Here is a 21,653-nt window from a genome sequence, read left to right as displayed (position 1 = left end):
ACATCTGGGAGGCCAGGGTAGTGTATCTTGGGCAAACCCCACCGAGGATAGAAGACAGAATATATCATTAGAAAAGAGCTTTAGTCGTTTTATTTCACAGTACTTAATTCATTTTTTTATATTATGTAGAACTGACAAATGTTTCATTCCCTGTCTGTGTATATATGTTATACATCATTGTCTTTCAGGTGACATAATATCTTTAATTAAAGTATCAATACGATTTATAATGGCAATTTTTCTTCGTGTTTTCTTGAAGGTTAACACGCGAAGTTCTGAGAATCAGCATGTGGTGCTAGGCGGGCCATCTCTGGCTGAGGGGCTCAAGTCCTTGCCACTTAGACAAAGAGTCTAGGTTCTCCCCAAAATGACTGGGGTTGGTGGTTTAAGACACAAAGGATACTGTGATGCTAACCTAAAACAAAACAATCCAGCCTATGAAGAAACATTCAAAGAAATGCCCAGAGAATTTCATCAGGAGGAGTGAGGGGGAGGTAATAGGGAAAGGAAGAGAGGGTAAGAAGGTATTCAGGGAGTGGGGCTGAAAGGAAAAGGTAAAAGGGGACAAGAGGGGGAAAGAAGAGGTTGAGGAAGGGAAAGATAACAGTGCTTTTCCCTCTCAGATCACCTTCCAGCTAATCTGTATGTATCTTGTAGGTACCTAGTTATTTCAGTGTCATCTTCCCCATTAGAATGTGCATTCCCCGAGCACAGAGACTGCTTTTGTATTTTTTTGTATACTCAGAACTTTGCACAGTGCCTGATATAGAATAAAGCCTCTAAATGTTTGTTGATTGACAGAAGAAACCTAGGAATATATCCAGTGTAATCATTTTATAGATTTAAAGAAAACCTCAATACAAAACCTTAAGCTACTTGTTCAAGGTCATACAACTTGTATGTAGCCTAAAAGAAGTATAAGGAGGGCAAGAGTAGGAGAGGGAAAGAGACTGAGGGAAGTAGTCACCCATGGCCATTCAGCCTCCTTGAAGAAGCTGCAAAGCCAAGGTAGTAGACAGAAGGGCAGCTAGGGTGCAGTGGATAGAGTAGGGCCAGGAGTCAGGAAGACCTGAGTTCAAATATGGCCTCAGACACTTACTAGCTATGTGTCCCTGGACAAGTCACTTAACCCTGTTTGCCTTGATTTCCTCATCTGTAAAATGAACTGCAGAAGGAAATGACAAACCATTCCAGTATCTTTGCCAAGAAAACCACAAATGGGGTTGCAAAGAGTGGGACATGACTGAAATTACTCAATGACAACAGACAGAAGGAACACGGGGGAATGCTTCAGTGTCCTAGGGAGGAAGGAGAAGGAAGAAGAAAGCCCTATATAGCTTTAGAGCTCAGGAAGCGGAGCCAACTGAAAGGACAGCCAGCTCTGAAAGGAAAGCAAGCTAACTGAGAAGGAAGCTTCCAGGTTGGCCCAGTGTGGGGACCAGGGTTTGGCAGGGGAGGAGGGGATTCTACATATCAGTGCCTAAAGAGGTCTCTGATGTCCTGCTCTGCTGCTTGGGGCCAAGCTGTGCTCACCAGGTTGCCTGAGGCACCCTGGAGCCCAGGGGAAAAGATTTCTCAGCTTTGCAGTAAACCTTTTCCCAGGTTGCACTCACTTCTCTCAAGCTGAAAAAGAGATGAGAAATAAGCATGTTTCCAAATGGCTCCTGACCTCCTGTCACTGAACACATTTACTTAAATAGAGGTGAGATTTAGGGGTCTCCAATACCTCTGGCTGTGGATTGGCTAGTTCGTAGTTGGTGACTGTTTAATAAAAGTCCTATTTGAGGCTAATTAGGGATATATATTTTGCATGACTGCACATGTATAATCTCTATCAAAGGGTTCACTTCCTCAAGGAGGGGAAAGGGGAAGAGAGGGAGAGAATTTAGAACTCAAAAATTATAAAAAATGAATGTTAAGGGGCGGCTAGGTGATATAGTGGATAGAGCACCGGCCCTGGAATCAGGAGGACCTGAATTCAAATCTGACCTCAGACACTTGACACTTACTAGCTGTGTGACCCTGGGCAAATCACTTGACCCCAATTGCCTCACCAAAAAAAAAAAAAATGAATGTTAAAAATGTTTTTATGTGTAATTGAGAAAAAAGAAAACTATTCTAAAAACAAAAAAATGTACAAAATGAAAGTGCTATTTGAGTGAGGAAGTAATTTGATATACATATGTACAAGTATATGTATAGATGCGCTTGGATACACTCATCCATGTATACATACATGCCTAACTAGGAATCAATTATTTCAATATATAGATTTTTTTTCTAGGCTACTTCCTTCTCACCCTCCATTCTACTGACTACTTTTGGACTCTTATTTTCTTTTCATTAATGGTACCTCACCCCTGTTGAGCATAGAAACTCAAACCCTTACAGAATGCTGATTTGGGGGGTGCAGATGAGAAGGGAAGATTTTGGAACCTGGTTTTAAGGCCCTAACCAGGGAGTCCCTTGAGCTGGGAATAATATTTTCCTTCCTTCCTTCCTTCCTTCCTTCCTTCCTTCCTTCCTTCCTTCCTTCCTTCCTTCCTTCCTTCCTTCCTTCCTTCCTTCCTTCCTTCCTTCCTTCCTTCCTTCCTTCCTTCCTTCCTTCCTTCCTTCCTTCCTTCCTTCCTTCCCCCCCCTCTCCCTTTCTCCCTTTCTCTTTTAAGGTCGTATTTGAACTCAGGTCCTCCTGAATCCAGGGCTGGTGCTTTATCCACTGCTCTACCTAGCTGTTCCCAAGAACAGTATTTTCAATGGGAAAGGTCACTGGCTTCCAACAGGGGCTTGTAAAATGATGAAGGAGGAAAGGAATACTTACCTGAGTGAGGAAGCATGGCAAAGGGGTCTGTGAAGGGGTTTTAAGAAAAACTTTGATCCATTTATTACATTATAATTGGTTTCCTTTATAATCCATGTATTTTATTTTTATTTTTTATAAGTATTTTTTTTTTCGGGGCAAAGAGGGTTAAGTGACTTGCCCAGGGCCACACAGCTAGTAAGTGTCAAGTGTCTTAGGTCGGATTTGAACTCAGGACCTTCTGAATCCTGGGCTGGTGCTTTATCCACTGCGCCACCTAGCTGCCCCCTTTTTATAAGTATTTTAAACAAATGTTATATTTTATAAATATTTTAGAAATATAAGTATTTCTATTTATATGTTTTGCACCTGAGTTTGAATTCCATCTCTGGCACTTACTAACTGTGTGACCCTGACAAGTCACCTTCTTTGGGTCTCAATTTTCTCATCTGTAAGGCAGAAAGGAAATAAGTACTTATAAAGGATTTCTTCTGTTCCAGCTTGTTGTTGTTGTTGCAATCATTTCAGTCATGTCCGACTCTTCATGATCTTATCTGGGGTTTTCTAAGCAAAGGTCCTTGCACTTCAAGGCAAATGTCCTAACCTCTGTATCTGGGGTTCTCCTACTTTTTTGTGTCACGGACCCCTTTGGTGATCTGTTGACACCAAAAGACTCCTCCAAATATTTCTATAAATTGAAAACATCGACAGATTTCCTTCTGCATCTCAGGGCTAAGCATTTGGCTGGTTGCTTCTTGGGCAAATTTAATTTTTATGTGGGCAGAAAGCAGGGTGAGCTCTTGGCACGTGCTGACCTCATTCAGCCGATCTCACAGAAGACCCGACAGAGAGGATAGCCAGCATTTAGGCATACCTCACTTTCCAGGGAGAGAGGCTCAAAATGGGAGGCTGCTTCTCTTTGCCCACTGGAAATCACTGATATATTGCTGTGAGCCAGGTGACTCTGTTGCTCCTGTTTTACACAAATGGCTGCTGGATTTAGGGCTCCTCAGCTTCCTTCTCTGATTTCCCCTATCCCTCGCTATAGTTGGAGAATCAATAGAATGTTAGAGTTGAAAAAGCCCTTCGACCTCATTTAGTTAAAACCTCCATTTTACAAATGAGGACATTTTTCAAGCGTTTTCTTTCCAGGAACCCATACCTGAACTGACTGTCAAGGCTCATGCTTCCTATTCTCCACCCCGCCTGGCTACTCTCCTTCCTCTCTCCATCAGCCTTTCAATTCCCCCAAAGCCTGAATTTGCCACTGCATTTTAAAAAAAGATTGTAGGCTTGCCATGTAATCATGCAGGTTGGAAAGTGCTAGTTTCAACTTGGCGAGAATTTCCTATTGCCAGAGATGAGTTACTCAGATTGTTTAGTTCAGTTCAGCCGATGTTTATTAAGCATCTCTTCTGTTCAGAGAACTGTGCCAGCCACTGGGGGAATATATAAACATCACTAAGGCACAGTCTCTGTAGCCAGAGTGTTTAGAATAGGCAGCTAGGTGGCACAGTGGATAGAGAGTTGGGTCTGGAGTCAGCAAGACTGAAGTTCAGAACTGACCTCAGACACTAGCTCTGTGACTCTAGGGCAATCACTTAATCACTTAACCTCTATTTGCCTCAGTTTCCTTATCTAAAAAATGGGCATGATAATACCACCTACCTCCTCCGGTGGTTGTGAGGATCATATGAGATCATAATTGCAAGGCGCTTACTACAGTACTTGGCACATAAATTTTAGCTATCACTATTAATTATTGTCTGTTGTTAAGCATTAATATTTTTCCTATGTGGCTATGACTAAAATAGAGAAAGTGAAGGGGCAACAGAGAGCGAGCTGGAGTAAGAAACTGGAAGACAGGACCTGTGTTTTTCTCCCCTGAAGAATTCAATAGTTCCGAGTAAATGCAATTTTTGTTTAAATGAAGGATGAACATCAAGCTTTTGTATACTTACACCTCTCTTCTTGAGAATCTTCTTAAGATTCGTTATTCAACTTTCCTGCCTTAGTAAGTACAGTATAGTGAATATGTTGGCATCTTTCTGAGATTCCTGGGAGTCTTGCCAGCCCTCAGGGTTATCATTCTGAACACTACTAGAAAGGAAACTCTTTTTTAAGACAGGAACTATCTCATTTCTGTACTTGGGTTCCTAGTGCCTAGCACATGGTAGACACTTTAAAAATGTATGTTGATCGGTTGATTAGTTCTCATTGTCCAGGATTGGATGTGTAGTTGTCAAAGATATATAAGAATCCTGGACTGAATATATACTCTGCTCAGAAGAGGTCCTGGAAGATGGGCTTTCTGAATAGAATCATAAATACTTCTGTGGGGCTCTGATCTCATCAATATGAGGTTTATCTTCATTAGTGCAGGTTGCAAGCCATCCTTGCTTTCCTTTCTTGTGCGTTTAGTGTCTAGATCCCCATAGATCCTCCACAACAAATACGTTCATATTGGATGCTTTTCTGTGTTTCATGGGTACCAGTGCAGGATCTGAGGTATCCATATATTCTTTCTCATTCTCTATATCATGTGATGGGCCCACTTCTTTTCTCTTCATATTTTTACTTGATATCTTTTTGGCCACTTTCTCATACATAGCCCATCATGCAGGAAAATCTGCTGCAGCCTATCTATACTTGTTCTACATCTCTCCTTTAACCTTTGGTCTATTGTCAACTTGATTCTTTGGACATCACATTATCCCAACTATGCAGAAAGTACAACATAATTTCGAAACACAATCCAATTTACAGACTCATTCTGGACCCAACTTATTGACCAATGTCTGTTCAAAATATATGTACCGATTCGCTAACTCAATGATCTGACCTGGTCACAGTCTGGATAGTGAATATTTGTCATCCATTTAGTTTTTCATATTGGATTATTTGAATCATATCTTTTAAATAATCATATATTCGGGGCAGCTAGATGGCACAGTGGATAGAGCACCGGCCCTGGAATCAGGAGTACCTGAGTTCAAATCCGGCCTCAGACACTTAACACTTACTAGCTGTGTGACCCTGGGCAAGTCACTTAACCCCAATTGCCTTACTAAAAAAAACAAAACCAAAAACCAAAAACAACCAAAAAAAAATCATATATTCCATGAGAAAGTGTTTTTTTCCTGGATCTTCACTATGACTTCCAGAATATCATGATCCTTTAAGATCACATCAGCTCTGAAACTTAGATAGCTTCAGTATCCCCTATCCCAGTTGCCCTGCTCCCATCTCTGATGAGAGAATGTGGAGGTATAGATCTCTTCCTAGATCCTCCATCCACTCTGAGCCCCTGCCTTTTAGCTTCCTTTTATGTATTGTATTCCCCTATTAGATTATAAGATCCTTGAGGGGATGGACTGATTTTTGCCTTTCTTTGTATTTCCAGAATTTAGCACAGTGCGTGGCACACAGTGGGTACTTAATAAGTGTCCATTCACTGACTGACTGGTGAATGTTCTGGGGTTCAATACAATCAGTACCACATAATCCACAAACATGATGGGGGCAGCTAGGTGGCGCAGTGGATAAAGCACCGACCCTGTATTCAGGAGGACCTGAGTTCAAATCTGGCCTCAAACACTTGACACTTACTAGCTGTGTGACCCTGGGCAAGTCACTTAACCCTCATTGCCCTGCCAAAAAAAAAAAAAAAAAAGGACAAACAAATCCACAAACATGAGCCTCCAAAGATCATCTATAGGAAATCTCTTATTCTCTTTCCCCCCAAATCCTTCCCTCTCCTTAAATTTCCTACTATTGTCAGGGGTACCACCATCCTCTCAGGTATCCAAGCTCACAACTTGGATGTCATCTACAACTTCTCACTCTCTCTCTCCCCTCCCACTTTTATTGTTCGTTCACTTCAGTCCTGTCCAACTCTTTGTGACCCCATTTGGGGTTTTCTTGGCAAGGACACTGGAGTGGTTTGTCATTTCCTTCTCCATCTCATTTTACAGATGAGGAAACTAAAGGGTTAAGTGACTTGCCCAGGGTCACACAGCTCATAAGCATTTGAAGCCAGATTTGAACTTGGGAAGATGAGTCTTCCTGACTCTATGCCCAGCACTCTATCCTTTATTTTTCTCCCATCCTCATATCTAATCTGTTGTTGAATCATTCTATTTCTCCCTTCTCGACATTTTTCATAATTTTTTTTTCTCCTCTGACATCCTGCTGTAGGCCCTCAACACCTCACATTTGGACTGTCACAATAGCCTTATGATTGTTCTTCCTATCCCAAGTGTCTCCTCACTTCAGTTCATCATTCATTCAGCTGTAAAGTGATCTTTCTGACCACATCATCTCCCACCCCCAGTAAACTTCAGTGGTTCCCTATTATCTCCAGGTTCAAATATCAAATCTTCTTTTTGTCTTTTAAAGCCCTTCATAAACTGGCCCTTCCTGCTTTTCTAATCTTTTTACAAGTTCCTCTCATCCATGTACTCCACAGTCCAGGGACACTGACATTGTTTTCCTTGCACAAGATTCTATCTCCTGACTCTGGGCATTTTCACGGCTTGTCCTCCATGCCTGGAACCTATCCCTCCTTTTCTCTGTCCCCTGGTTTCCCTGGCCTCTTTAAAGTCCCATCTTGTACAAGAAGTCTTCCCCAGTCCCCCTTAAAGCTAATGTCTGCCCCTGACATCATGTCTAGTTTTTCTGGTATATATCTTATTTGTATACAGTTGTTTTCAAGCTGTTTCTCCCATTAGATTGTAAGCTTCTTGAGGGTAGGAATTGTCTCTTGTCTCTTTTTGTATTCCCAGTGTTTAACACAGTGCCTGGCACGTAGTAGATGTTTAGTAAATATTTATTGACCAATTGAATGATTGTTTTTGCTTTTCTGTCTCCTTCTCTTACAACTGTGCCTGATGCATAATAGGTGCTTAATTAATGCTTGTTGACTTGACTTCCCATTTAAACCTTGCTCAGGCCATCCTTCATGGCAGTAGTGAACAATGTTTTATACCTTGTTTGATGATGATAACCAGAGGGCCATTAACAGAATTATCTCTGCAGTAGCATTTATCAAGGAATTTTGTGTCATCTTAATGAACGCCTGAGAGATTCCTTGTGGGAGGAGAGCTTTTTTAGGTTGTGTTTTGCTCTATCAAGCATTTTTGAAAAATCAACAAACAATAATCACAAACACAGGCCCCTTTATACCCTGGAAGCCCAGGCTAGTAAGTTCTGCTGGACTTGGAGGCAGTAAGACCTAGGTTCAGATCCTGGCCCTGATGGCTCAATAATAGGTGACCCTGGAAAGTCTCTGCACTTCCCTGAACCTCAGTTTTCTCCTTTGTCGAATGAATGTAATAATTACCTGGAGCACATGCCTCCCGGGCCTGGTGTTAGACTTAAATGAGGTGATGCATATAGGCAAGCTATAAAGTCCCATCCAAATGCCAGTTGTTAGGATGATGGTGACTGTAAAGATGTGACAGGTTATAACAGGTCATAAATAAATCCACATGTTTGGAAGCTCTCTCTCAGAGGCCTAGAGGGGACAGACATTTCTTCACGTGACCCTTTATGGTGCCCTACAGACCCATTCTTGGCCTCCTAGGCCTCTCAACTCTTGCTTTTAGGCTACATCATAAAGCCTCATGTGGGTATGGGTTGGGCCTGAGCCACCTTCCCAGTTGTTGTGGAGCAGTTAACTGCAGCTTATGGGTTTGCACTGATCTCTGAAGGAACATCCTTTCAGGCAGGAGGCCAAATTTAACTTGGGTTCCCCCTTTGAAACCCGAAACCTCGGATCCCTTTAGCACCACAGTGGACTATTTGGGATCTTGTCCTTTTCCCCTACTCCCTAGTGAAATGATGAGAAGCACCCAGATGAATGAATGAATGAATGAATGAATGAATGAATGAATGGGAAAAACTTTTAAGTGCCCACTCTGTTCTAGGCACTGTGCTAGTCCTGGGCATGGAAATACAAAAATGAGGCAGCCCATGTCCTCACATAACACACAGGAGGAAGCAGCACAGAAGGGGGACTGGTGGCCTATTTTTTTTTTTTTGGTGGCCTATATTTTTATTGAAAAATGTTTGGTTTCCATAAAATCCTTTAAAAAAAATGGCCATTCCTCTTAATCTCTTTATTTAAATAGCATCAGCTCTCCATCATGAAGAATGACCAGGAGTGTTTCAAAGTGTGGAATGAATAATTGGAAAGTGACAGCAGGCTGTACAACTTCATTTTTTAAAAGTGTAATTGATTTTTTTTTGGGTTACGTTTTAAGTTCCAACCTGTCTCCCTCCCTCCCCACCACTCACTGAAGACACACACACACACACACACACACACACACACACATATTTATATGTGAATATGTATGTATGTATATATACATGCATATGTGTATGTGTGTATATATATGTATATATGTATATGTGTATATATATGTATATGTATACATGTATATATATGTATGTGTGTATATATATATATACTGTGTATGTGTGTATATATATATATACTGTATATATATATATATACAGTATATATATATATATACTGTGCATGTGTCTGTTGATCAACTGTCTCTCTGGAGGTGCCAAGCATCTTCCCATCAGCCCTTTGTAGTTGATCACAACTTCATTTTAAAGTGGGTTATGTAATAGAATGGCAAATAGGAGTTTGCCTGTTTTCTCCCTCCTGTCCCTATATAAAGAGGCAGTATATGCTAATTTCCAACTCACAACTGGAGACCGACTGAGTTGTGGAGTTGGCCAAGTCAGCAGAGTGCCCTGATTTGCAAAGAAATAGAAAGAGATAATGGAAGTCTGTGGAACAGAACAGCCTGAGGACAGAGATAAGTTTTGTCCAGGTGCCTGTGGGAGAGGGCTATGGAGTGACAGTTGTTCCAGAGTAGGAGGAGACAGGGAGAACCAAATCACAGAGTTCCAGAGCTTCCACCAGAAGGGCCCATCACCACAGTCCTTCGGGGTTTGTAGGAAAGGCAGCCTGGTAGGATAGAGGGTCAGCCTTAGAGTCAAGAAGACTTGTTTTCAAGTCCCAGCTCTGACATACACTGACTATGTGACTCTGGACAAGATACTGAAACTCCTTGTGCCCAAGGTGACTCTCCAAGACTTTGAGTTGCAGAAGATTATCAATTACAGATGATTTCTAGATCTGCTTTGGTGCAGGGAATTTGTTGCTCAGTCATGCCTGACTCTTTGTGACCCCATTTGGGGTTTTCTTGGCAGAGATACTGGAGTGGTTTGCTGTTTCCTTCTCCAGCTCATTTTACAGATGAGGAAACCGAGGCAAACAAGGTTGAGTGACTTGCCCAGGGTCACCCAGCCAGCAAGTGTCCGAGGCCAGATTTGAACTCAGGAAGCTGAGTCTTCCTGACTCTAGGCTCACCACTGTATCCAATGTGCCATCTGGCTGCCCTAAGTGGAGAATTTACATACTGGGAATTCTCCACATTGTCATAATCCTACATCAAGGTGGGGGAGGGATCCTTAAAGTTTTCAGACAGTTTTATTTATATTATTTCATCCACGTTTCCACAACGGCCTTGGGAAGTATGCACTACAAAGTATCATTATCACCATTTTATAGATACCGAGTTTTGGAAAGGTTCAGTGAATTGCTTATGGTCACACAGCTAGCAAGCATCAAAGGTGATATGTGAACTGCTGTTCCTGTATACCACACTGCTTCTGAGTGCTGGTTAAGTCTTGCTGTGCCCTTAGGAGGTGTAAACTTGTGACATACTCTCTCTCTCACTCACTCTAGTGCCTGTTCTCTTACTAACTACTTTTTCTAGGTGTCTATCAGGTTTCTTAGCCGTGGCAGTGGAGTACCTATTTAACTCTATTTAATGGGGCTCCCAGGTTTCTACTGCATTATATTAACTCTCCTAAGCCGTGGCATCCTGAGGAAACAGAGAGCAGAATGTATCGGGCTGCTTTAGTCCAGACCAGGACAAGGGCATGATTCCAGTTCAATCTGATTTATCCAGTGAGGCACCAACCTGGCAAGGGGGAATCACTGCTGACTATGGGAATTTCGACTGCACAAATATACTCACCCTTACATTCACAAACACATACACACACACAGAGGTAGTTATGCCTTTGGAAGATTAAGAGACCCTTGGTTTGTTTTGTTTTTAAATTAAAGTTTGAGATTAGAAAAATGTTTACGGGGCAGCTAGGTGGCACAGTGGATAAAGTACCAGCCCTGGATTCAGGAGGACCTGAGTTCAAAGCCAGCCTCAGACACTTGACACTTACTAGCTGTGTGACCCTGGGCAAGTCATTTAACCCCCATTGCCTCACCAAAAAAAGGAAAAAAAAAAAAGAAAAATGTTTACTACAAATTCAGACCCAATTGGGATCATGATAATGCATTGGGATCCATGAAGGCAAAAATACCTTTAATCCCAGGCATCAGGCATGGCCAGAGTAAGCCAAAAAGTGGGCAGTGGTTCTTCCTTTTCCTTCCAGCTAATCAGTAACAAGAGTACTGGCTTTCTGGTCACCAGACAGTGGCAGCTTTGGGATGGGGAAGGGAAGTATGTCATGGATGGATAAGGGAAAAAAAAACCACATACTTTTCTTTCTTTCTGCTTGAATTAAGGATAAGTCTGGAACTTGCCCAAGTAGGTACTATCTATTTTTGATTCAGAAAAAAATACTGTTAGGACTGAATGTATATCTTCTCTATATAGAAGATATCTATCTATCTATCTATCTATCTATCTATCTATCTATCTATCTAATCTATCTATCTATCTATCTATCTATCTATCTATCTATCTATCTACTGCCCCCATATCCCTCCCTGATGCCACTAGAAATGTTAGGCGTTTGCTTTATCAGCCCTTGATCAGAGCTTTCTTCTACTATTCTGTGAGACTAAAAACACTTTTTTCATGGAAAACTTGCTAAGGGTATCAGTCCTGCTCCCCTTCCTCTTCCCACCCCATACCATCCTCAGTTGTATCCTGAACTATCTATTGATTGTGGCTTAATGATACACTATTTAAGGGTGAGGGCTGGGGAACTCTGGAGTGAAAATGCCCCCAAATCTGAGTGAGGCTACACTGATCTGTGGATACAGGATGTTGTGGGTATTCAAAGCATTTTACATCAATAAGTTGGCATTGCTGTTATTCAGGGTTAGTCAGGATGCATGATATCCCCTGGAGGCTGTTGGACAGGCCACAAGAGGCCAGGACTAGGAGTCCAGATAGAAATGAGGACAGATATTCAAGCGTGAATCAGGCCAGTGGATGGGTTCTCACCTGGATACATACTGAACATAGGGCTTCATCTCAGCCTAAACAGCCATGTGGTTGGGGAATGGTTACTAAGGAGCTGGACCAGGTTCAGCTTCTAAGAGGTCTGCAGGCAGGGCCAGGCAACAAATGGGTTCCCAGTAGATGGGCAAGGTTTCAGCACGGAGTAACTAGGTGGACAGATGGGTATGTTTACCCAAGCGGCACACTTTGGCCTTGATCACTGATTCTAGGACAGAGACTTGTCTTCAGAGTGTCTGGGTTCTGATCCTGGCTCTGATACTTAACTTCCTTTGTGACCTTGGGCAAGTCACCTTGAGCTTTGTTTATGTATTAAATGAAGAAGTTGGATTACGTGATTTCTGGAAGCCCTTCCCACTCTAAAACCTGTGCTCTTTACCTTCGATTGCTGTGCCCTAATTAGTTTGATGCCTTTCCAACTTGGTTATAAACTCCTTGAGGGTAAGGATTGTCTCTTACACTTCTAACAGCTCTGGACTGAAGACACTAAAGCTAAATAAATATATGTTGGTGGGCAGCTTGAGTGGTCTGCTGACCAAGGCAGGTCTATAGAACCTCTCTCCCCAAGAGATCAAAGAAAGAAGAAAAGACCTATATGGAAAACAATAATTATAGTATGGTATACTTACATTTATGGGATGATATATAGGATGGTATGTTTATAGTATAGTACAGAACAGAAAACTAGGAGGGTGATCATAAATTGGGGAATGGAAGAACAAACTGTGGTATGAGAATTTGATGTAACACTGCTTTTGTTGTTTTTGAATCGTTTCAGTCATAATCTGACTCTTCAGAACCCCTTTTGGGTTTGTTTTTGTTTTTGGCAAAGATATTGGAGTGGTTTGCCATTTCCTTCTCCAGCTCATTTTACAGATGAGGAACTGACGGTTGTTAAGTGACTTGCCCAGGGTCACACAGCTAGGAGGTGTCAGAGACCAGATTTGCTTTCAGGAAGATGAGTCTTCCTGATTCAAGGCCCATCACTCTAACCACTGCTCCACCTAGTCACCCCTGATGAAACACTATTGTGAGATTTAAAAAGAAATTATGAAGAAGACAGTTTCATAGAAACCTGAAAATCCTTGCATGATGATGGATCAAAGTGAACAGGACTAGGGGAAAAATAATCACAAAAGAGAACAGAAGGAAGTCTAGAAAGAAGCACAGACAATCAGGACAATTTTGAAAACTACAGGTTAAGCTATTTATATATTTAAAAAGAAAATCAAATTGTACATACTAGAGTTCTGCAGTTTCATATACAATCCTCTTCCCTGACCCCATTCTATGTATATGGTAATGCTGATTTTATTTAGTGTTTGTTTAGTTTGGAATAAAAAGAAATACATTATTAAAAACTTTTAAACAGAAGACCTACAGCACATTAGGTAGACCCTTTAAGATATCCATGAAACAACATGGACGAGAATTTCACTTTGTTATGGGCTGGGCAAGACTTAAGTTGATCCCAGGGTAGTTTAAATCTGATAATAGAATGAAATGAAACATTTGTAGGTCATTCAGCAGTGAACAAAAGGAGGTTTACTGAGCCATAGCAGAGAAAGGCTATTCAGTGAGGACATCATATTGATTCAGCTGAGCACAGCTGTGTATACAGAAGAAATAAAAAGAGAACAAACACAAAGTCGTTAAATACAAGGTAGTTTGGGGAGGGAAGGCCCTAGCAGCTAGAGGGTAATCCAGAAAGGTTTCAGGTAGAGGGAGAGACTTGAGCTAAAGCAGAGATGTCAAACAGCCAGCAGGCTGCAAGTGGTCTACAACACTTTTGAGTGCAGCCTGAACCTGATTAAAATGTAATCAGGAGATATTTAACAAAATTAAATAAAACGACAATAAAACAGGGGCAGCTAAGGTGGCACAGGCCCTGGATTCAGGAGGACCTGAGTTCAAATCCGGCCTCAGACACTTGACCCTAGCTGTGTGACCCTGGGCAAGTCACTTAAGCCTCATTGCCACAAAAAATACAATAAAACATAGATAATGCTAATCTGTGGTTTTCTACGTAAACATAGACCAGCAGAGATTTTTATTACAACTTAGTGACTCCCTTTTCTCTGTCTTAAAGGAAGAGAGTGATTCTATGAAGTGGAGGTCTGTTGTTCTTCAGTAGTTTTTTAGTCCTGTCTGACTCTTTGTGACCCCACTTGGGATTTTCTTGGAAAAGATAATGGAGGGGGTTTGCCTTTTTCCTTCTTCAGCTCATTTTACAGATGAGGAAACTGAGGCCAACAGGGTTAAGTGACTTGCCCAGGGTCACACAGCTCGTAAGTGTTTGAAGCTAGATTTGAATTCAGGAAGATGAGTCTTCCTAGCTCCAGACCCTGCACTATATCCACTGTGCCACCTAGCTATAAATCAGGCAGATCTAACTAATAACCCTAACTTATCAAGAGTAATCTTTTCCCCACAAACATCCTGTTCTGCCTTCCAGCTTCTAACCACTAAACAGCTAGCCTAGGAAATAAAAGGATCTGGTGTTATTTACACTCCACCTCCCCCCCACCCTACCCCTTACCTCTGAACGTAGGGACATTTTCTTATTTAATTATTAATGTTCTAAATCAAATGGCACTGAAAACGTTAACCTCTGTCACTCCAAATGGAGTTGGCCTAATAACCACTGTGGAGGGGATTGATTTTCCCTCGGTCATCTAACAAGCATATGTCTCCAGGATCTCTTCTCCCCTAGATGGTCCTGTGTAAGCCCCATTAAAGTTAATGGGCACGAGTTGCCCCTGAATGGTCATAGAGAAGGGGCAGCTCTGGCTCTTGCTATTATTTACTCGGAGTCAAGCAGTTGACCAGGTCTTGATGAAGTCTCTAAGGCAGAAATACTATTTTTTAAATGAATTATTGAAAGTGCATCTTTGTTCCCCATTCCTGGACAGGGGTCCTGTGAACAGATGCTTCCTGCTCTATCAGAGCAGATTTTCTAAATCTGCCCATGTGACATTGAGAAAAATCACTTGCTGGATTGATCTCTGGCCTCTATGTCTTTCCAGTGACTGTTCCACATGCCTGAAATGCTCTTCCTCCTTGACTCTGCCTCTTAGAATCTCTGGCTTTCTTGAAGACTTAAGTCACACCCCCATCCCCCTTCTGCAGTAGGCTTCTCCTTGTTTTCCTAATTGTTTGTGTCTTCCCTTCCAAGGCTGCCTTGTATCTGCTCTGTATACCCAGCTAGGCAGCTAGGCGGCATAGTGGATAGAGCTCTGGTCCTAGAGTCCAGGACCCTGAGTTCAAATCTGGCCTTCCATGCTTACTGTGTGATCCTGGGGCAAATCATTTAACTTCTGTCTGCCTCAGTTTCCTGAACTGTAAAGTGGGGATAATAATAAAACCTGCATCTCAGGGTTATTGTGAGGCTCAAATGAGAAAATATTTGTAAATCTCTCAGCATAGTGTCTGACACACAATAAATGTGCTTAATAAATGTTTATTCTCTTCCCTCTATGTCTCTTGTGTCCTGATTGTATTTTGTCTCTCCCATTAGAATATAAACTCCTTGAGGGTAAAGACTTTTTCCCTTCCTTTTTCTTTGTAACCCCAGCTAGGGTAAGAACTTATACATTTATTGATTGGTCGATTAGGTTGAGTTTCAGCCTGTTTATATGTAAAATCCTCTACAGTTTGCTCTGTAAGTATGCCTTCTCACCTCTCCATAAGCACAGGGGATGGGGAGAATTTAGAATCAGTGCCTTGGCTCTCAGTCTTGATCTCCATGTAACTTCAGCTGACAAAAGCCTTGAGTCCTTTTCCTGTCCTTTAGCTGTCCTTTACTGTGTGCCTTTCGACAAGGTGAGTGTCTCTGTCCCAGCAGAGTCTGACCTTCCTCCTGAGCCTGTTCTGAGGGTGCCTTGATTTCCTTTTTCATGGCAGCCTCTGGGCCCACCCTGTTGATACCGACCAGCCTTCCCTGGGCTTGATTTATAGGTGGAGGGAACCTTTGGTTTGCTCTTTCATTGGCTTTATTGCTTTGCAGAAACACTAGAAACTCCCTCTTCTTTTTTTTCTTTTTGTCTGGTTAGGTTCATTTCTGCCAAATGATGTCTCAATTCTAGGCATATAGGGAGAACCGTATGAATTTGGAAACTGGTCTAACTTATAATCTGTGATAACCCAGAGAGGATCTGTGATGGTTTTCCTTTGTATTTATCTGTGATGAAAGTACTTGCTAAGGGAATAAGGGACCAAACTTTTAAATTAGCTCTTATTTGTATACAGCTGGTGAATGTCTGGCTTCCTCTAGCTATTGCTGTCTAATCATTAAGGGTGGTGTAGGAGGTGTTTCTTCAAATATGTTGGCCTATGAACCTACAAAATGAAGTGGTTTGGGATGTTTGTGGGTTTGTCTAGTTCCACCTGTGATTCTAAAGCCTGGGAAGCTGGTCCTGGATTCAGGAAGACCTGAGTTCAAATCCAACCTCAAGACACTTGACATTTACTAGCTGTGTGAACCTGGGCAAGTCACTTAACCCTCATTGCCCCACAAAACCCCACAAAACCCCAAACCAAACCAAAACAGAAACTCAAAGACGACTACTAGGAGAAGTATAACAGGTGTGCAGACAAGCAGAGTTCAGGAGCCTAGAGCGTAGGTTTCACATAGTGGTCTAGAATGGAAGCTCTCAGGGACTGTGTCATTTTGGTCTTTGTCTCCCCCAGTATCTGGCTTGTAGTTGGCCCTTAGAAGATGCTTTTCCAATAGAATTGATTAATAGGTGTTTGGTAAATGTTTGTGGAATGAGTAAATGAATGAGTGACTCTGAGTTAGCAAATTGTTACTATGATAGACAAAATGTCTGCGGCTGTTGGAAAAATTTGTAGATCAAGTGTAAAATATTGAATGTTCATTACTCCATGATGATAGGAAACTTAATCTGCTTAGCAAATCTGTTTACTGTTTGATGTTGGGAATATGAAGTGCTAAGCAGATGTTCTGGGAAGCAGTTTGATGAATAACCCCTCTTCTTTTGTTCCCCTTCATAGGACCCAAGATGCTACTCTCCCTCCTAGCAGAGTCGATGGTGAAAATGTTCTTTCTCTCCTTCCTTCTGCAAACCGCACTCTCGCTGAACCCTGATGATCCCAACGTTTGCAGTCACTGGGAGAGGTAATGGCCAAGCTCCCCAGACATGTTGTTTGGCTTCTGAGGGTGCCCTGCTCCCCTTTTGGGGTGAATCAAGAATCCACACATGTCTATTGAATAATCATTTTTGTGGGAAAGCTGTGGGGGGGAATACAAGAGAAGTATAAGGGTTGGCTCCTGCTCTTGAAAAACTTACAGTTAAGTTAGGGAATCAAGGAATATCTGTTAGAAAAGGGTACAAGTCAGATTAAAATGAAATCTTTAACAGTGCAATTCACATGATAGGCATGGGGAGTAGAATAAGATCAGGGTAGAGAATAAGAGTTGGGGATTATTAAGGAAGGATTCGTGGAAGAAGTGAGACTTGAACTGGCTTTTGAAGATTTAACTCTCACTACCCCCCTTCTGCAGTAGGCTTCTCCTTGCTTTCCTAATTGCTAGTATTTTTCCTTCCCAGGGAATGTATACCCAGCTAGGCAGCAAGGTGGCATAGTGGATAGAGCACTGGTCCCAGAGTCCAGAACCCTGAGTTCAAATCTGGATTTCCATAATTACTGTGTGACCCTGGGGCAAATCACTTAGCCTCTGTCTGCCTCAGTTTCCTGAATTGTAAAGTGGGGATAATAATAGTACCTACCTCCCAGGGTTATTGTGGGACTCAAATGAAATAATATTTGTAAAGCTTTTGAAGAACAGATAGGCTTGGGAAGGGCAGAGAAAAGTGGCTTATGGGAAGAACAAAGAGCATACCTGCCTGAGTGGAAGATGGAGGCTTGTTCCAAGAAAGGTTATACTAATAGTCCAAACATATGGCCCTCTGAAGTTGATTGTTATTATTTTCTTACTCTCCTCATTATTACTAATAATAACACTTTATCATGTTCCTTTAAGGTTTACAAAGTGCTTTTCTGTGAAGGAAGTAGCACAAGAATTATTAGCCCCATTTTATAGATGAGGAATTGAGAAGCTAAAAAACCTGTTCATGGTTGGTAAATAAGTTCAGACTTGACCCCAGGTTTTCTGGGCCAAGGTCAATGCTCCTTCCAATACACCATGCTGAGATATACACATGGGTGCCTGGTGACATCTGTGCAATTGTTACTCCATACACTGCTGTGACTTTAGTCTTTAGATTTTGACAGAACTGACTTTTGTCCCCCAAATCATGGTTTTATTAATGGAACCAATAAGTATGAGGTGTTGTTGGTCTTCATTGGGGGTGGTGGTGGCAGGTAATGACAACAAATATTTATATAGTGCTTTAGAGTTTGCAAAGCACTTTAATCTCATTTCAACCAATCCAGCCACAAGCATTTTATTTATTTATTTATTCATTTTAGAGGCAATGGGGGTTAAGTGACTTGCCCAGGGTCACACAGCTATTAAGTGTTAAGTGTCTGAGGCCGGATTTGAACTCAGGTCTTCCCGAATCCAGGGCCGGTGCTTTATCCACTGCGCTACCTAGCTGTCCCCCACAAGCATTTATTAAGCACCTACTGTGTGCCAGATACACCTTAGATGTTTTTGGAGAGGCCAACAGGATTAAGTGACTTGCCCAGGGTCACACAGCTAAGTAAGTGTCTGAGGCTAGATTTGAACTCAGATCCTCTTCACTCAAGGGTCAGTGCTCTCTCCACTGCACCACCTACCTACAACCATGTCAGGCAGGGCAAGCATTATTATGTTTCTCTTATGAATAAGGATACTGAGGCTCAATTGTGTGATTTGTCAGTGGCCATACAGCTGGTAAATGTTAGAGATAGCATTTGAACCCAAGTTTTCCTGACTCCCAAGTCCAGACCTCTATGCACCATACCATGCTGCACCAAAAAAAGAGAACAGATGGGATTTCTGTAACTGTTTTATTGCTTGGGATGATTGTCATGATTTGTCAAACATTTCTTATGTGCTAATAGACCTGAATATTTGTCACAGCAAGAATCTATAAAGGTTTTTGCCTGTTCTAGGCAGCACCTTTATAGGTAGTTGATGGTGAAATAGAAAAGAAAGATAGACAGAGACACAGAAACCTAGAGACAGACAGAGACATGGACAGAGAGACAGAGAAACAAACAGAGGGTCAGAAAGACAAAGACAGACTTGGGGGCCCTTGATACCAGATAACTGAATATTCACTTCTCTCTGTAGAGTACTGTCCAAATTCTAGGGAAGGCAAATTTCCTATCCTCAGAGGACTTATTAACACTTGAGTGAACTTCTATTAAACCACATGAAAATATAAACTGGTATTTTTTTTCTTCTTTGGGAGATGGGGCTTATTATAAGGGACCTTGAGCCACAGAACCCCTTTTCTGAGGTCATCTGGGTATAAAATGAGGTCTCTTTCCAAAGGTCAGGGAATCAAGAGACCTCATTCTGCCTCTTCCAAACAATATGAACTATGGCAAGCCTCCCTTTCCTTATCCATAAAATGAGTAGTTCAGACTCAATTATCTCAAAAGTTCCTTCCAGGGGGGCAGCTAGGTGGTGCAGTGGATAGAGCACTGGCCCTGGAGTCAGGAGTAGCTGAATTCAAATCCAGCCTCAGACACTTAACACTTACTAGCTGTGTGACCTTGGGCAAGTCACTTAACCCCAACTGCCTCACTTAAAAAAAAAAAAGTTCCTTCCAGTTCCAACATCTGATGATGACTTTCCCACTTGCCCCAAATGACAGAAGCTCTGCTCCTAGACACTTGGTATTGAGCAGTCAGCTCCACTTTGGTTGCATGTAGAATGTGGCTGTGGCCAGTTGACCTGGAGACTTCATGATTCTGATGAGAAGATGCCCGGAAGCAAACACCTATCACTGTGCCTGACATATTATTGTTCATTTATTTCAGTCATGTCCAACTCTTCATTGGGGCTTTCTTGGCAAAGATACTGGAGCAGTTTGCCATTTCCTTCTCCAGCTCATTTTACACATGAGGAAACTGAAGCAAAGAGGGTTAAGTGACTTGCCCAGGGTCATACAGATAGCAAGTGCCTGAGGCAAGATTTAATCTCAGGAAGAGGAGTCTTCCTAACTCCAGGGCTGGCACTCTATCCACTGTGCCACCTAGGCACTTAATAAATGTTTATTCACTGACTGAAGAGACTTCCTTGTATATTGAAATTAGGCAGAAGGTAATAGTGGATAGTGTCAAGCCTTGGAGTCAGGAAGACCTACATTTCTGTTGTTTTTGTATTTTTGGTGAGGCAATCGGGGTTAAGTGACTTGCCCAGGGTCACACCGCTAGTAAGTGTTAAGTGTCTGAGGCTGGATTTGAACTCAGGTCTTCCTGACTCCAGGGCCGGTGCTCTATCCACTGTGCCACCTAGCTGCCCCAAAACCTACATTTCTGACATAAAGTAGATCTATATGCCCAAAGTATGAGTCACTTATCTTATCAGCACCCCCCAAAACTTCCTAAATTATAAGATACAGGGAATGGCTGATTTGTATCAGTGAAGGGATTTTCTAAACCAGGAGTTCTCTTCACTGCAGATCTCTCCTCTTCCCTCCTCCCCCTCTCTGTCTCACCCCTTGACAAAAATGTTGCTTATATCCTAAGGATATTTAGGGGAAATTACATTATAAACTGTAATGTGCTATAGACATGTGGGCTGCTATTATTAGTAATAGTAATAAATCAAGGAGAAACCCAAATTAAATCTCCAAATTGATGAGCTGTGCTGACTAGGACAATGGATGTTGGTAAGGCAAATAAATAAAGTGAAAATGAGGGCCCTGGTGGAGGAATCGTGCTATACAAGGGGAGCAGAGTTTTGTTGCTGTCACCGTCTCACTGGCACAGTGAGCCTCAGGAAGAATGCAGCCCCCAGGAAGCCCCCAGCCCATTGGGGAGAGGGAGGGCAGGCAGGCTGAGCTATCCGGGGGACCTCCTGAACTCTTGAGACTTGGCAAAGAAGCCGTTGCTCAAGAGGGACAATGCCTGGCCTGTCCCTTCAGGTCCTCTGGCCTTAGTAGTGTGATGGCCCTCAGGCCCCGAGGAATGTTGGGGGAGGAGTAAGAGCTAGTGCTGCCTTGGCTCCCATCCTCACCAGCCTGCACTTGCTTAGACAGAGGCTGATCATCTACTTTATGGACTCATTCAGGTCTTCTTTCTTTTCTCTTTTGCCCCCTGCCCTTCTTCCAAAGTAAACTCAAATATGTATCTCATCGCTGTTGTTGAATCATGAAGGGAATAAGTGCTCTTTTCCCTCTGAGACAGAGAACACCTTCCACTGCAGTAGATACTTGAACCAAGCCTTTGTAGTTACCAAATCTTTGATGCAGAACAAAGGCAGCATGGCATGGGTTGGGGGAAAGAACACCAAATTGGGTATCAGAAGACCTGGGTTCAAATCCTGGCCCGCTAATTGTGTGATTTGACCATGCACAAGAGTCTTTAGTTCTCTACCTGCAGTTTTTTTCACTGTGAGCTTTTTGAGAGCAGAGACT

At 42.2% G+C, this 21,653-nt stretch overlaps 1 protein-coding gene across 10 annotated transcripts in view; it reads left to right on the top strand.

Moving 5' to 3' along the window:
* The window catches only part of MEGF11 (multiple EGF like domains 11), a 466,023-nt gene that overhangs the window by 138,314 nt on the left and 306,056 nt on the right, over nt 1-21,653 (top strand). For all 10 annotated transcript variants that reach the window (XR_006354901.1, XR_006354902.1, XM_043986259.1 and 7 more), the window contains one exon: nt 17,110-17,233. Coding sequence is in view for 8 of the 10 variants with exons in the window: in XM_043986259.1 (XP_043842194.1) it covers nt 17,118-17,233 (116 nt within the window). In the remaining 2 variants the exon portion in view is untranslated. The remainder of the gene's footprint in view (nt 1-17,109; nt 17,234-21,653) is intronic.

This window comes from Dromiciops gliroides, chromosome 2 (genome assembly GCF_019393635.1).
Source record: "Dromiciops gliroides isolate mDroGli1 chromosome 2, mDroGli1.pri, whole genome shotgun sequence".
Classification (NCBI taxonomy): domain Eukaryota; kingdom Metazoa; phylum Chordata; class Mammalia; order Microbiotheria; family Microbiotheriidae; genus Dromiciops; species Dromiciops gliroides.
The sequence above is the reverse complement of the archived record's forward strand: the minus strand, read 5'-3'. Positions and strand labels throughout refer to the sequence as shown.